Source organism: Gorilla gorilla, chromosome 2, assembly GCF_029281585.2.
Source record: "Gorilla gorilla gorilla isolate KB3781 chromosome 2, NHGRI_mGorGor1-v2.1_pri, whole genome shotgun sequence".
Classification (NCBI taxonomy): domain Eukaryota; kingdom Metazoa; phylum Chordata; class Mammalia; order Primates; family Hominidae; genus Gorilla; species Gorilla gorilla.
In genome coordinates this window covers 64,860,376-64,873,909 of record NC_086017.1, presented here as the reverse complement: position 1 = coordinate 64,873,909, position 13,534 = coordinate 64,860,376, and the positions used below count along the sequence as shown (strand labels likewise).

General features: G+C 43.6%; 1 protein-coding gene across 3 annotated transcripts in view; it reads right to left on the bottom strand.

Moving 5' to 3' along the window:
- The window catches only part of CACNA2D3 (calcium voltage-gated channel auxiliary subunit alpha2delta 3), a 939,729-nt gene that overhangs the window by 61,764 nt on the left and 864,431 nt on the right, over positions 1 to 13,534 (bottom strand). For all 3 annotated transcript variants that reach the window (XM_031009416.3, XM_031009417.3, XM_055383540.2), the window contains one exon: positions 1,750 to 1,825. In XM_031009416.3, the coding sequence (XP_030865276.1) occupies positions 1,750 to 1,825 (76 nt within the window). The remainder of the gene's footprint in view (positions 1 to 1,749; positions 1,826 to 13,534) is intronic.

Below are 13,534 nucleotides of genomic sequence, written 5' to 3'. Positions count from 1 at the left end.
GCCGCCAGGATTAGGGTCAGATAAGGATGTGAACTTTTAACAGTTTCCTGAAACCACACTTTGCAGTCCTGCGGTTTTGCCATTACATTTTACGGCTTGAAAAATAATCATCTTGCTTTCAAAAAGACCGGGGTGGTCAGACTATGGGACGATGTTGTGTCTTTGTATCTGCTGGGTGGGTAATGTGGGTCAGGGGAAGGAGAGAGTGAATAAAAGGATTAAGGAAGCTTTGGAGGTTGTGGGGGAAAGAGGGCAGTAGCAGGGGCAGCTCGCTCTGAGGCCAGGGGAAGGCACTCAGGCATTCCATGCCAGGCATTGGCTCAATATATGAGTAAACAAAGGGATTATGCAAATCCAGGATTAAAAAAATTTAAATGCACATTATCATCTAAAAGCATAAAGCCACTGAGCTTTTAAATCTAATGGTGAAAATATATCTTGGGAACCTTTAATGTCTGGAACTATTCATGCTAAGGTTAGGGGAGTTGGGTTAGAAAGACACAGTGAGTCTCACTAAAAAGCTGTATTTTTCACAATATTCATTTTAGTTGCCTCTCACAAATTTGCCAGCTCTGAATCATTTCTTGCTCCCTCAGGGTAGGAGAACCGTGTTAATTATCTGTTTTTTAAATAATCCCCTTGTAACATCTTACATCTGCAAATTAGAAAGTATGCATATTTTAAAGCCAAAATGGCTTTTAAGTGTTGTGTTTCAAACAAAATTTTAGGTTAATTTTTGGTATTTAAAAAATAATAACATTGTAAGGGTTATATTTAAACACATATGACAGACTATCCAGAGGTACACTATGTCTGTTTTTTTTTCTGTGTTTTTAGGTATTGCTGGCCAAATTTACATTGTCTATGCGTTGTAAATTATATTTTTAATTTGGGAGTAAGTGGTAACAGTTAATTTCTGGCCATCTGAAAGCCAGTTTCTAATGGTACAATAGCTATGCTGATTGATCCTCATCTGTGACATCACCAAGGAATCAGCTCCAGGGAAAACGATGCTGAAACCCAGTGGCATGATTAGGGGAGAGGGAGTATCTGTGATCAAAATGGGAATTAGGGCAAAAGCTCACAACTCTATTACAAACTAAAAGGAAAAGTTCTGTTGAACAAAACCAAGTTCTTTTATATACAAATGAGAGAATTAACAAAACTTCTCCCTTTTTCCATCTGTCACAAGGGGCTGCTGCATTAATCCATCAAAGACTTTAGATCCATTTCTCATTCATATAATTACTGGATTTGAGTTGAAACAGCAGTGGCTTTTTTTTAATTTAATTTAATTTAATTTTTTTTTTTGAGAGGCAGGCTCGCTCTGTTGCCCAGGCTGGAGTGCAGTGGCATGATCTTGGCTCACTGCAACCTCTTCCTCCAGGGTTCAAGCGGTTCTCCCGCCTCGGCCTCCCGAGTAGCTGGGATTATAGGCACACGCCACCACGCCTGGCTGATTTTTGTATTTTTAGTAGAGACGGGGTTTCACCATGTTGGCCAGGGTGGTCTCAAACTCCTGACCCCAAGTGATCCAGCCACCTTGGCCTCCCAAAGTGCTGGGATTACGGGCATGAGCTGCCGCGCCCGGCCTGAAGTGTTTTTTTTTTTTTTTTAAATGAGTAAAGTCAAAATGTTCATGATTTTGCAAAAAGATAAACTTGATTACTCCAAAGAGGAAGATAACACTCAGACAGGGAGAAAGACAGAAATGTGCAGCTGTTTTCTGAGTGACAGCATAGTACTTACATCCAGGAGGCCATGGGCGCCATCGCTGCTTTCCTTGTTGGCTCTACACATGGCTTGGTAGTCATAAAGGGTAATTCTACAGGAAAGAAATGGAAGGGAGCTTCACTAAATGAGAAAACACGGGAACCAATTGATGCTATGTACTACAAGGTGAGCAGTCACTATCATCAAGTGCAACAGTGACAAACACCATGCAGCCCTAACATGGATGATGAACAAGGAGCCCGGCAAAGGCCAGTGCTGGAGGCACAGTCATGTTATCACTTGGAATTTGAAGAACAAAGGGAACGAACGTATTGGAAAGGGTAGAGGCGGATGAGGACCCATCTAACTTGACGAAACAGTCATTTGGTCTGAACAAGGATGGCCTGCATTGAGCAAGATATTCCAAAGGGAATGTGCTGTTCTGAACTGGATTCTAAGACCCGGATGGAATTTACTTGGGCCATGTCTCCAAGGGACAGGAGAACTAAGAAGAACCACTTTGGGATAAAGCATGGCAGGATTCTGTGTTTCTCAAGCACCAGGAAACAGGTTTGGACCAGGATAAGCCCTGTACATTGACAAAGTGTAGGAAACCAGCTGGCTTACTAATTGTAATCCCTACTCCTTATTGTCATCACCATAAGAGTGAATGTACCTTATTTTGAAAACAGCATAGCTTATGAAACAAAAACAAAGTGGACATTTTTTCCCTACACTGGTGATAAAAGTATGGCTTTCATCCCAATTATGACCTTTACTCTGTTGCAAAAATGTTTTACTTTAACATTATTCAATGTATTTTAATTCCCCCATCAACAAAGGAAAGGTGAATGGCAATTTCTGGTAGCATGTGTTTGGACTCAGAAACCATTACGCCAAAATATGGTGCTTTGACTTGAAGCAGTCTCAAAGTTTCTCCGACCTTGCTCCCTGTCTTCCTTACCACACAGTCTCTTAATCCTCTGTCTCTCCCAAACCACAGGATGCAGTTATTCTCTGAAGTTCCCTTATCTATCTAAAAGCCAGATCTGCCAAAGAGGAATACAATTGCCTTTCCTGACATTTCATTCACCAGAGAAGAGAAGATTACAATTCATATTACAGAGGAAGAGATTGAAAATTAAATGCCACACCTAGAGCCCAGGCCAACTTCTTCCCAAATCACTGTCAGCTCTCCATCCCATTCAATTTCCATTGAAATTATTTACTAACCATTTAGGCCCACTCGTTTCCCCCTCAAAATCATTTATTATCCCTCAAGTAGCCATATTTCCCCCTTTTCCCTCCCCTACTAAGACGGGCATTTAAGCATCTGTACCCCATTGGGTTACTGGGTAACCATTCTACTATGATTCCCCTGTGTGGTCCATATTAAAATAAATTTTGTGTGCCTTTTTTTCCTATTCACCTGCCCTTTGTCAGTTCATTTTCAGCAAACCTTCAGGGGGTGATGGGGCAAGCTCTCCCTCTTTGCCCCTACACATGTTCCAGTATTTAGATGGTAAGAACATCTTATCCCATGCTTGAAAGGTATAGCCAAAGGAGTCTGGCATTCCCACCCTTCCCTTCGGCATCCCCTCCTGCCATGAGTAGCAGCCCAAAGGAGAGACACGTAAAGTCGAACCTGAGTTACATAACAACTGCCAGATGAGATTTTAAACACTTTAATACATGTGCTTCTACATGACTGGATGAAATTCTCTTCACAGGAATTCCTTTCTAGAATACTACAATGGTTAATGTTGAGTGCACTTACTGCTGTGCTTGGAAAGACCTGTAGATGTAAAAGCTTCATGCAGCAGGACTGGTGTTGGCTCTGTTTCACACCGACCTCTAGCACCTAGTACAGCACCCAGCATACAGAAGGCATTCAGTTTTAAAAGGGTGAATGCATAAATGATTGCCTGATTGCACAAATGTTACATAGATGATGAGAACAAAGTGGTCAACTGCAAAATGTGATGTGGAGGCTCCTTATCTGGACAGTAACTTACAGACATTACCGATAAATGGATTAAACACAGTCGTCTGTGGGTACCAAGCAGAAAACCAGCCACATTTGACCAAATGGAAGATCAAAGCCAGCTCCTAACCAGCAGCAGCACACAGCACTCCTTGCGCAGCAAAGCCCAAGGGGATACCAGTGGTCACGTAGCCAGTCCTCAAGGTCTTTTCTTCATCAGAGTATTTCTTCACTGTCCTCTGGCTTTTTTCCTTACACAGATGCAGGCAAGAAGCTTTGAAGCTTTGTTTATACAAACAGAAACGAAGACCATAAATCAGCCAAGCATTAGACTTGGGGATGTCCCCGCACAAACTTCTCACAGAAACGCTCTCACCATTGACACAGCCCTAGCACTAACCCAGACACCGGGATATGTCACAGAATCAACTGCAAACCACAATGGACAACTCTAATTGGTCCCTGACTGGCCCGCCAGGCCACCATCTCCATCCTCACTCAGGAGATTTCTACAGGTACCCCTGCAAGGGCTTTCTAGCATTTGGCAAGAATTGGTATTGACTTATCCTTTTCCCACTGCCCAATGCTGTCTCTACACCTAAAACATGTGCCAGAGCCAGGTGAGAGGCAGCATGGGGTTGAGAGGAACGTGCATGTGCTTGGAGTCTCATAGCCATGCATGCAGGATGGCCATGGTTTCAAAAGTTGGTCCTGTCGTATATTCAGGGTACATTCTTTTTTTTTTTTTTTTTTTTTTTTGATATGGAGTCTCACTCTCTGTCACCCAAGCTGAAGTACAATGGCATGGTCTCGGCTCACTGCAACCTCTGCCTCCCAGGTTCAAGCGATTCTCCCACTTCAGCCTCCCGAGTAGTTGGGACTACAGGCACATGCCACCACACCCAACTAATTTTGTATTTTTAGTAGAGATGGGGTTTCACTATGTTGGCCAGGCTGGTCTCGAACTCCTGACCTTGTGATCCACCTGCCTCAGCCTCCCAAAACGCTGGGATTACAGGCGTGAGCCACCGCGCTCGGCCTCCAGGGTGCATTCTTGAGCAGCTTGCTGATACTCTTCAAAGGCTTCGTTTCCTGACTTATTAAACAATTACAGAGATGTTCTGAGATCTAAATAACCAGCTGTGTAGAAGTACACTGAAATATGCTCTAAGTGTGCCAACCTTGTTAAGATCCTTACAACAGAAGACTGATTTTATTCTTTGTTAGAGTTCGGGCTCTTAAAGCTGCACTGTTCCCAAAGGCTCAAGGGAAGGCAGTGTGACATAGTGAAAATGCCATCTTTGAAGTCAGTAATACCTGAGCTCAAATCCTAACTCATCCACTTATAACAATGTCTTTTTAACCCTCTTGGTGCCTCAGTTTCCTATCTGTGAAATGGTGAGAATAACGACTACCTTATAGGGTGGTCATAGGGTTAAAGAAAGTTATCTATGTGTTGCATTCAGCACAGTGCCTGCTAGAGAGGAAGTATTCAACAGGAGGCAGAGCTATAGCTGCTGTTATAATTATTGGTACCTTTTCATTGCCACTACCAATTAATGGGCTGGTGTTTAAAGGAATGGGAATTGACACAGGCATTACCCAGCTGGCTGAAAGATGAACAAGGCTCCTGGTTTTCTTAGCTCATTGGTATAGACAATGCAGAGTAAAATCCACGCTTGCTACTGCAATACAAGGACACCATCAGAAGCTGTGCTGCTGTTACCAAGCGATGATGCAGGAACTTCTGTCCATGGGCTTCTTAGCGGAAGGCAATGATAACAACAGCTGATGTGTACTGAACTCTGTTTAGCAACCATAAGCGAGGTACTCCTCTAAACACATCCCTATAAGATAGATTATAATCATCTCCATTTTACAGAGGAGAAAACCAAGTCTTAGCCAGCCTAAATAAATATGCCCAAGTTCACATAGATCATTGGTGATAGAGCCAGATTTAGTAGGGGGCCAAGCTGAATCCACCACCTTTTGCTCTCTGCTCAGAAGCAGGCTCTGACAGATTCTAAGAAATGCTTAGGCTTCAGACCTGTTCCCCAGCCCAGGGTCTTATTGGAATGTCACAAAAAATGCTGCCCAAGATAACCAATGTCCAGAATCAACTTTCAACCCAAGCTGAAGGGCTGATGAGTCACCAGGCCAGACTGGAACAGCTGGCTGCACTTGTGAATACTTCTTACCATGGTAACCACTCTGACAGATGGCAGGAAACTCAGGATTCTCCTTGGATCATTTTCAAAGGCTCTAGTTTACATGTTGGGGCTAAACTAAATTGCTCTGGGGCAGCCCCCAGGCCAAGGTTCCTTTTATTTATTTATTTATTTTTAAATATTACTTTAAGTTATAGGATACATGCGCAGAACATGCAGGTTTGTTACATAGGAATACATGTGCCATGGTGGTTTGCTGTACCTATCAACCCATCATCTAGGTTTTAAGCCCCATGTGAATTAGATATTTGTCCTAACGCTCTCCCTCCCCTTGTTCCCCACTCCTCTATTTCAAAAGGAGGCTTTCCTGATACTATTGCCATTGATGAGGTTACAAAATAAGCCTTCCCTGTCTTCTCCACACTTGGACAGCTTTAACTAGATGTTGCAGCAGGAGACTTCCAGATTATTACCCTTTTTGAAGTGACTTTGTTACTGTTTTAAATAACTCCATTTTGCGGCTACCTGTATCCTGTTCGGCTGATTATAGTTAAAGAACATGATAATTGCCTGCTTTCATTTGACTCTAAAATCAGCTCTGAGAATCATGCCCAGCCCAAGACTGGTGCTGTGTGCAGCTGCACTCAGCAGTGGGGGTGTATTCTTATTACAGATAACATGCCTTAATCCCCATGACATCACCACCAGGCTACTCCAACCAACCTTATCATTAGCATCACTGTGTGCCCACATGGATGGTGGAACTTTGAAACTTTCAACTTTGACAGAAGGCAGATACGGCCTCTGAAGAAGCAGCTCAAAGCAATGCAAACAAAGCCTGGTAGCCCTGCACCCATGCTGGGTAGAGCCTTGGATGACAAACTCATGACATTAAGACATGTTTAAAGCCATTTTGCTGATACTGTTCTTTCTTTTCCAACTAGACAAAAATCCTGACCAAGAAAAATATTTGCTCTAAGAATTAGCAGGCTGTATTTTAACAGCATAAGCTCAGCTAATTTAGGCTGGCTAATTTAGGGGTGGTTAGCAACTGTGGGGCTCAACATTTATTAAACACCTACTATGTACCATGAGGCCAGGTAATTTTCCTGTAATGATTCATCAAATTAGCTCACTTTGGCTAAACAACTGGCCTAAAAACAATCTTGAAACAGCTTAATGTCTGCAAATACAGCCCTAAAAACAGGACAAGGGAGGCATTTGACATAGAGACCTATCATGGGACATAATTAAGCAATTCCGAATTGAAAAGTCTGAGAAGCAAAATGACTCACTAAGGTAGCATGTAAAAATATGTCTTCTTTGTTGCGCTATAAAATGTGTCCTCTGGGGGCAGCTTTCAACTTGCAATTGAAAAGGCATGGGGTAGGAACACAGGAAATTCTTAACAAAGAGACCATCACCATGGGAAGCCCTTACTCATTCTTACATCTCAGAAAGCCAGGAAAGTAGAAAGCTCAACCTGTTGATAGGAGTGCTAATAGAAGATTCAAAATGTGCTCTCCCTTCTCTCCTGCTCGTATCAGTCATCATCTCATCCCACAGCAACTTCTTACAGAGATGGCACTGTTCTTTAAGATTGGTGCAGTGTCTCTAACACAGCAGAGGCAGTGAATTTACAAAACCCTGGTCCTACTGCCTTTGAGCCCTCCAACTGGAAATTAGTTAAATAACTTTAGCTGGCTGGGCGCGGTGGCTCACGCCTGTAATCCCAGCACTTTGGGAGGCCAAGGCGGGCGGATCATGAGGTCAGGAGATCGAGACCATCCTGGCTAAAATAGTGAAACCCTGTCTCTACTAAAAATATAAAAAATTAGCCGGGCATGGTAGCAGGCGCCTGTAGTCCCAGCTACTTGGGAGGCTTAGGCAGGAGAACGGCGTGAACCCCGGAGATGGAGCTTTCAGTGAGCTAAGACCGCGCCACTACACTCCAGCCTGGGCGACAGAGCAAGACTCCATCTCAAAAAACAAAACAAAACAAAACAAAACAAAAACCAACTTTAGCTAATGAGCACCCATCATTAGCCAAGAATAAACCACACAGGCTATCAGGACCTCTCAGGGTTCACTGCTGAACACTGAATGGGGAGCAACAAGAAAGCGTCACTCATTTGGTGGACTAAGCAGAGGGTCTGTTGGCACCAAATCAACACCTTTCATCAACAGGTGCTGATAATATAAAGAGAAACAAAATTGTAGATACTGAGATATTAATCCCATCAGCATCTTACCCAGGTAAGAAGAACAGTTACCATAAGAATTAATTGATTAAAGGCCAGGTGTGGTGGCTCACGCCTGTAATCCCACAACTTTGAGAAGCCAAGGTGGGCCGATCACTTGAGGTCAGGAGTTCAAGACTAGCCTGGCCAACATGGCAAAACCCCATCTCTATTAAAAATACAAATTAGCCTGGCGTGGTGGCACGCACCTGTAGTCCCAGCTACTCGGCAGGCTAAGACATGAGAATTGCTTGAACCCAGGAGGTGGAGGTGGCAGTGAACTGAGATTGTGCCACCGCACTCCAGCCTGGGCATGGGCAACAGAGCAAGACTCCATCTCAAAAAAAAAAAAAAAATTAATTGATTACTTTCTGTCAGCAGTGTTGACATTATCTTTGATGGTCATATTTTATATGAGGGGAAACTAAGTCTCAGACAGATGAAGTCACAGGTCCAAGATTATCAGCACACTAGTAATCAAAGGGGCTGGATTATTAGTCCAGGTCTCATAGTTTAAAGCTGCACACTTAAACTGCTTCCCAAACATGAATTCCCAAGGGCTATCTTGCTCCTTAGGGATCTCATGGGCCTCTGATGAGGCCTCATCAGAAGAATCTGGAAAATTGGATGTAAACTCACTCTCAATTCCTAAGGCATACACATTGGCATTTGTTTAAAACGGTGATTCTCAACTTTGGCTGCCCCTTAGAATCACCTGGGGAATTTCAAATAAATTTTCTTTCCTTTTCTTTTCTCTTTTGAGATGGGGTATTGTTCTGTCACCCAGGCTTCAGTGCAGTGGCACATAGCTCACTGTAGCCTTCAACTCCTCAGTTCAAGCGATCCTCCTGCCTCAGCCTCCTGGATAGCTAGGACTACAGGTGCATGTCACCACATCTAGTTAATTTTTTTTCCTTCTTTTGGGGGGGGGTAGAGATGAGGTCTCACGTGCTGGATGTGGTTGCCCAAGCTGGTCTCAAACTCCTGAGCTCAAGCACTTCCCCCACCTAGGCCTCCCAAAGCGCTGGGATTACAGGCATCAGTCACTGAGCCAGGCCAAAGTAATTTTATATACATGATGATACCTGAGCATCTCACCTCCTATCTGCAATATTTCATTAGTCTGGGGTGGGGCTATTTTTTAAGCTCCCCAAGGAATTCTAATGTGCAAACAGGTTTGACAGCCATGAATTTTAGAATGTGATATACCTCACTTGCATTTTCTTGTGTTGTTTCTTCCCCTCTCACCTTAACTGTAAGTAGCTTGCAGGCAGGAACTGGACTTTATTTATTTTATTTTTTGTTTTGTTATACTTTAAGTTCTGGGATACATGTGCAGAATGTGCAGGTTTGTTACCTAGGTATACATGTGCCATGGTGGTTTGCTGCACCCATCAACCCATCATCTACATTAGGTATTTCTCCTAATGCTATCCCTCCCCTAGTCCTCCACCCCCTGACAGGCCCTGGTGTGTGATGTTCCCCTCCCTGTGTCCATGTGTTCTCATTGTTCAACTCCCAATTATGAGTGAGAACATGCGGTGTTTGGTTTTCTGTTCTTGTGTTAGTTTGCTGAGAATGATGGTTTCCAGCTTCATCCATGTCCCTGCAAAGGACATGAACTCATCCTTTTATATGGCTGCATAGTATTCCATGTTGTATATGTGCCACATTTTCTTTATCTAGTCTATCATTGATGGGCATTTGGGTTGGTTCCACTTTAAAACCCAGACACATCCTCCCACGGCTTAGTACCAGTCTGGACACATTCAGGGGTACTTCCTTGACTCACCAAATAGGAGGTGCCACCTGCAAACCTCAAGGATAAACAGTTTCCCATTGTCCTGGAGAGCAGCACTGATCTGATAAACAAGTGGCCCCAGAGCCAAGAAAAGAGGGTCCTCTGAAAGAAGGTGGCCCTGGGGAGACCAACAACCTTCCAGCATCAAGACAGTCCCTGTCCCCACTCAGAGCGGATGTTGCTCTACCAACCACATTTGCTTTGCTCCTGGGGCAAGTGATCAAATTCATGGGTGCCCAGTAAATGCACCTAGCTGCCAGCTGGTTTGCCCATTCACGCAGCCCCTCCCATGGAAATTAGCTTCACTTATGAAACTGAAGGGGAAAATGGAATCACAATGAATTCAATATAGAAAATATTAAATTTCTTTTGCCTCCTTAGAAGGAAGAAGCTGAATTCTGCTTTGGGAATGAGTTAATGCAAAACCCATTTGAAGCAGGAGAGCTGATTCTGGGGAAGCGTCCTTGGGCTCTGCCACATTCGTGAAGCCAGGTCTATATTTCATAGCAACTGCACCACAATGATGCCTGTACTGCACTTGGCAGTGTGGGGCATGTCATTGAGGCTTAATACATGTTAGTACCTCTGAGTGTTGGTATTGCTGCTGTTATGATTATTATTCATAAAACCAAACAGGTGTTATTGAGTGTTCCTACTTCCATTGTCTGGGGTCAGACAGGCACACGGACAGGTGGTTAGAAGGTGGCTATGACACAGGTGGTTAGAAGGTGGCTATGACAATCTGTGTTCAGGACCGCATTGGGCATGCTGTGGGGAGGGAAGACTAGGAGAAGAGTTATGAATACAGCCCCATCACTCAAGGATTTCCAAAGGGGTTATCAGAGGAAGCCAGAGGACTCATATAGTTTGAAGCAAACTGGGGCATGCTGGATGTGGTAGAGACTATCAGTAGTTTCACAATAACTATTCTCCTCTTCTGGTGAGCAGAACTCTGACTTTTTAAAATGCACATTTCCCAGGTTCCTTTGTAGTGAGGTAAGGCCAAGTGATTAAGCACAAGTATTGTATGGGAGGCTGCTTAATACATTAAAAATCTTATTTAAAGCATTTATTAAAAAGTAATTTGAAACTTGGCCTTTTGGAGCTTTTGGAACTCCCTGAACTCTTCTTTTGCAAGCCTGAATGGCAGATATGATGGCTGGGGCTCAGCAGCTACACTGAATCATGAGGTAACCTTGAACTTAAAAGCCATCTTGGAGAAAGGTAGAAGAAAAAGTTGTGGTCCTGGGTCTGTAACGTGAGGGCCCCAAGTTAGTATTTTTAGACTTCCTTACCGTAAGAGATGAAAAAAAACCTCTTATGTTAAGTCGTCCCTGTTAATTTGGATGTTCCTGTTATTTGTGGCTGGACCAATTCTAACTAATACACTGGACTCCAAGTTTGATTAAAAAACTTTCTTTGGCCAGGTGCAGTGGCTCATACCTGTAATCCCAGCACTTTGGGAGGCTGAGGCAGTTGGATCACCTGAGGTCCGGAGTTCAAGACCAGCCTGACCAACATGGCGAAACCCTGTCTCTACTAAAAATACAGAAATTAACTGGGCATGGTGGCGGGCACCTGTAATCCCAGCTACTCAGGAGGTAGAGGCAGGAAAATCGCTTGAATCCGGGAGGCGGAGGTTGCAGTAAGCCAAGATTGCACCATTGCACTCCAGCCTGGGTGACAAGAGCGAAACTCCATCTCAAGAAAAAATAAATAAATAAATAAAAAGAAAGACTCTCTTTCTCTATCTCTTAAGGCAGAGCAAATATGAACGTAAAAAGAAAAATCTCTGCAAAAGACATGCTAGTCTGCTCCAACTATGGAGAAGACCTGAATGGTTATCAGGAGAACATGCTCTGGAATCTGAGAGACATGAGTTCAAATTCTGTCTTCTCACTCGTGCCTGTGAGAGAGATTGACAAGTTGCTGGGAGCCTCCACTTCTAGTCCCTTGTTTGTCGAATGGAAATAATAATAGTAGTTACTTCATGGAATTGTGATGGGAATTAATTAAGGTAATGCATGTTAACTGCCTGGAATAATGCCTTGCCTATAGTTAGTATTTAATAAGTGAGACAGACTGAATGATGATGAAGATGAAGGCAGTTACTGTTATTGCTGTAACTGGGGATGCTCAAGCAGCAGCTTTTGGATTTTAAAGAGTGGTTCATTGGAAGCTCCATGTCTCTGCATTCCAGAAAGTTTGGCCCAGAAATATACTTGTCCAAGCCAATCTGTCTCCTTGTTCCCTTCAATGCCACCTCTGACAAAGCATAATTCTGAGGACATGGTCAGGTCAGCAGGAAGCCACGAAGCCATTACACTCATTACATGAGTTGTTGAGTATTAGACATCAGCGGGGCAGTCGGCATTAAAGGCGAGCAGCCATCCAAACATAACAGAATTCTCCTTTAACACTCTCTACACTCCAAGGCCAGGGCACTTGCTGAAGTGTAATGTGATTACCAAAGACAGGGAAAGCTCCCAAGTCCCACCACACAGAGACAGGAGTAGAAATGATACAGATCTTGGATTCTACCTGGATGTGTCACCTTTCAGAAAGGTGATTTAAATAGCAGAAGCTGCCACAGGAAATTCCACACAAGCCAGCCATGTTAACGAACATTTGTGGGGTGCAGCGACAAGGACATTTGCCAGATCCCATAGGGAAAATATGAATGGCCTTGGACGGGGAAAAGCTCAAGCGTGTTGCACCAAGCACAGCAGAAATACAAACAAGAAAAACCATGCAAAACCACACACACACACACACACACACTAGCAGTTGCAACCAAAAAAAAAAAAAAAAAAAAAGAGAGAGAGAGAGAGACAGATAAGACAATGGCCATGAAAGACAGGTACTACTGGTGGCTCGACAGCAAAAACAAAAACAAGTTATTCGAGAGCAGTCCATTTCCCGGCAAGCCAAGGGCCAGGTGTGCTCCATTGGTCTTTCTGGCCTCGAGCATAATCGGATAGACAAAGAACAAGGGAAGAGCCTTTGGTCTTTCCAGAAATCACAAGTATGTTGGTAAAAGCAAAAAACCCAGGGTAAACCCTCAAGTTCTGGATATTTGATAACAGCCACATTTTCATCCTTCAGTAAAGATTTCTTTCTTTACCTGTTTTTTGAAGGCTCTTGCTCTTTCCTTGGGCTCCATATTGAACTCATCTCAACTTTCCCTTCGGTCTCCCTGGCTCAAATGTCCTAAAAGTCATATTTGTGCCTCTTATGTAACAAATGGCACTTCATGTCCAGGTTGGTGCCCAGCTCCGCAGAACTCAGGCAAGATGTATTACATTACTTACAAGGGGAAGGGAGGAGAGGAATTGGAAAAGGGTGGAAGAGCCTTTGCTTTTTCATGTCTTACTAGCAATCTGCTAGATATTTTCCTGGAGCAAGGTGCCCTACCTGAGATTAACCCAGAGTGTTATCCTTGCTGTCTATGTGCTTAGTGTTTTGCCCTAGCATCAGTAGTTCCAGTGCCCCCCAGGGGCCTCTAGGAGAGTAAAGTGCTAATATGGTTTGTATCTGTGTCCTCACCCAAATCTCATGTTGAACTATAATCCCCAATACTGGAGGTGGGGCCGAGATTGGATCATGGGGGCAGATTGGAAGTGATTGC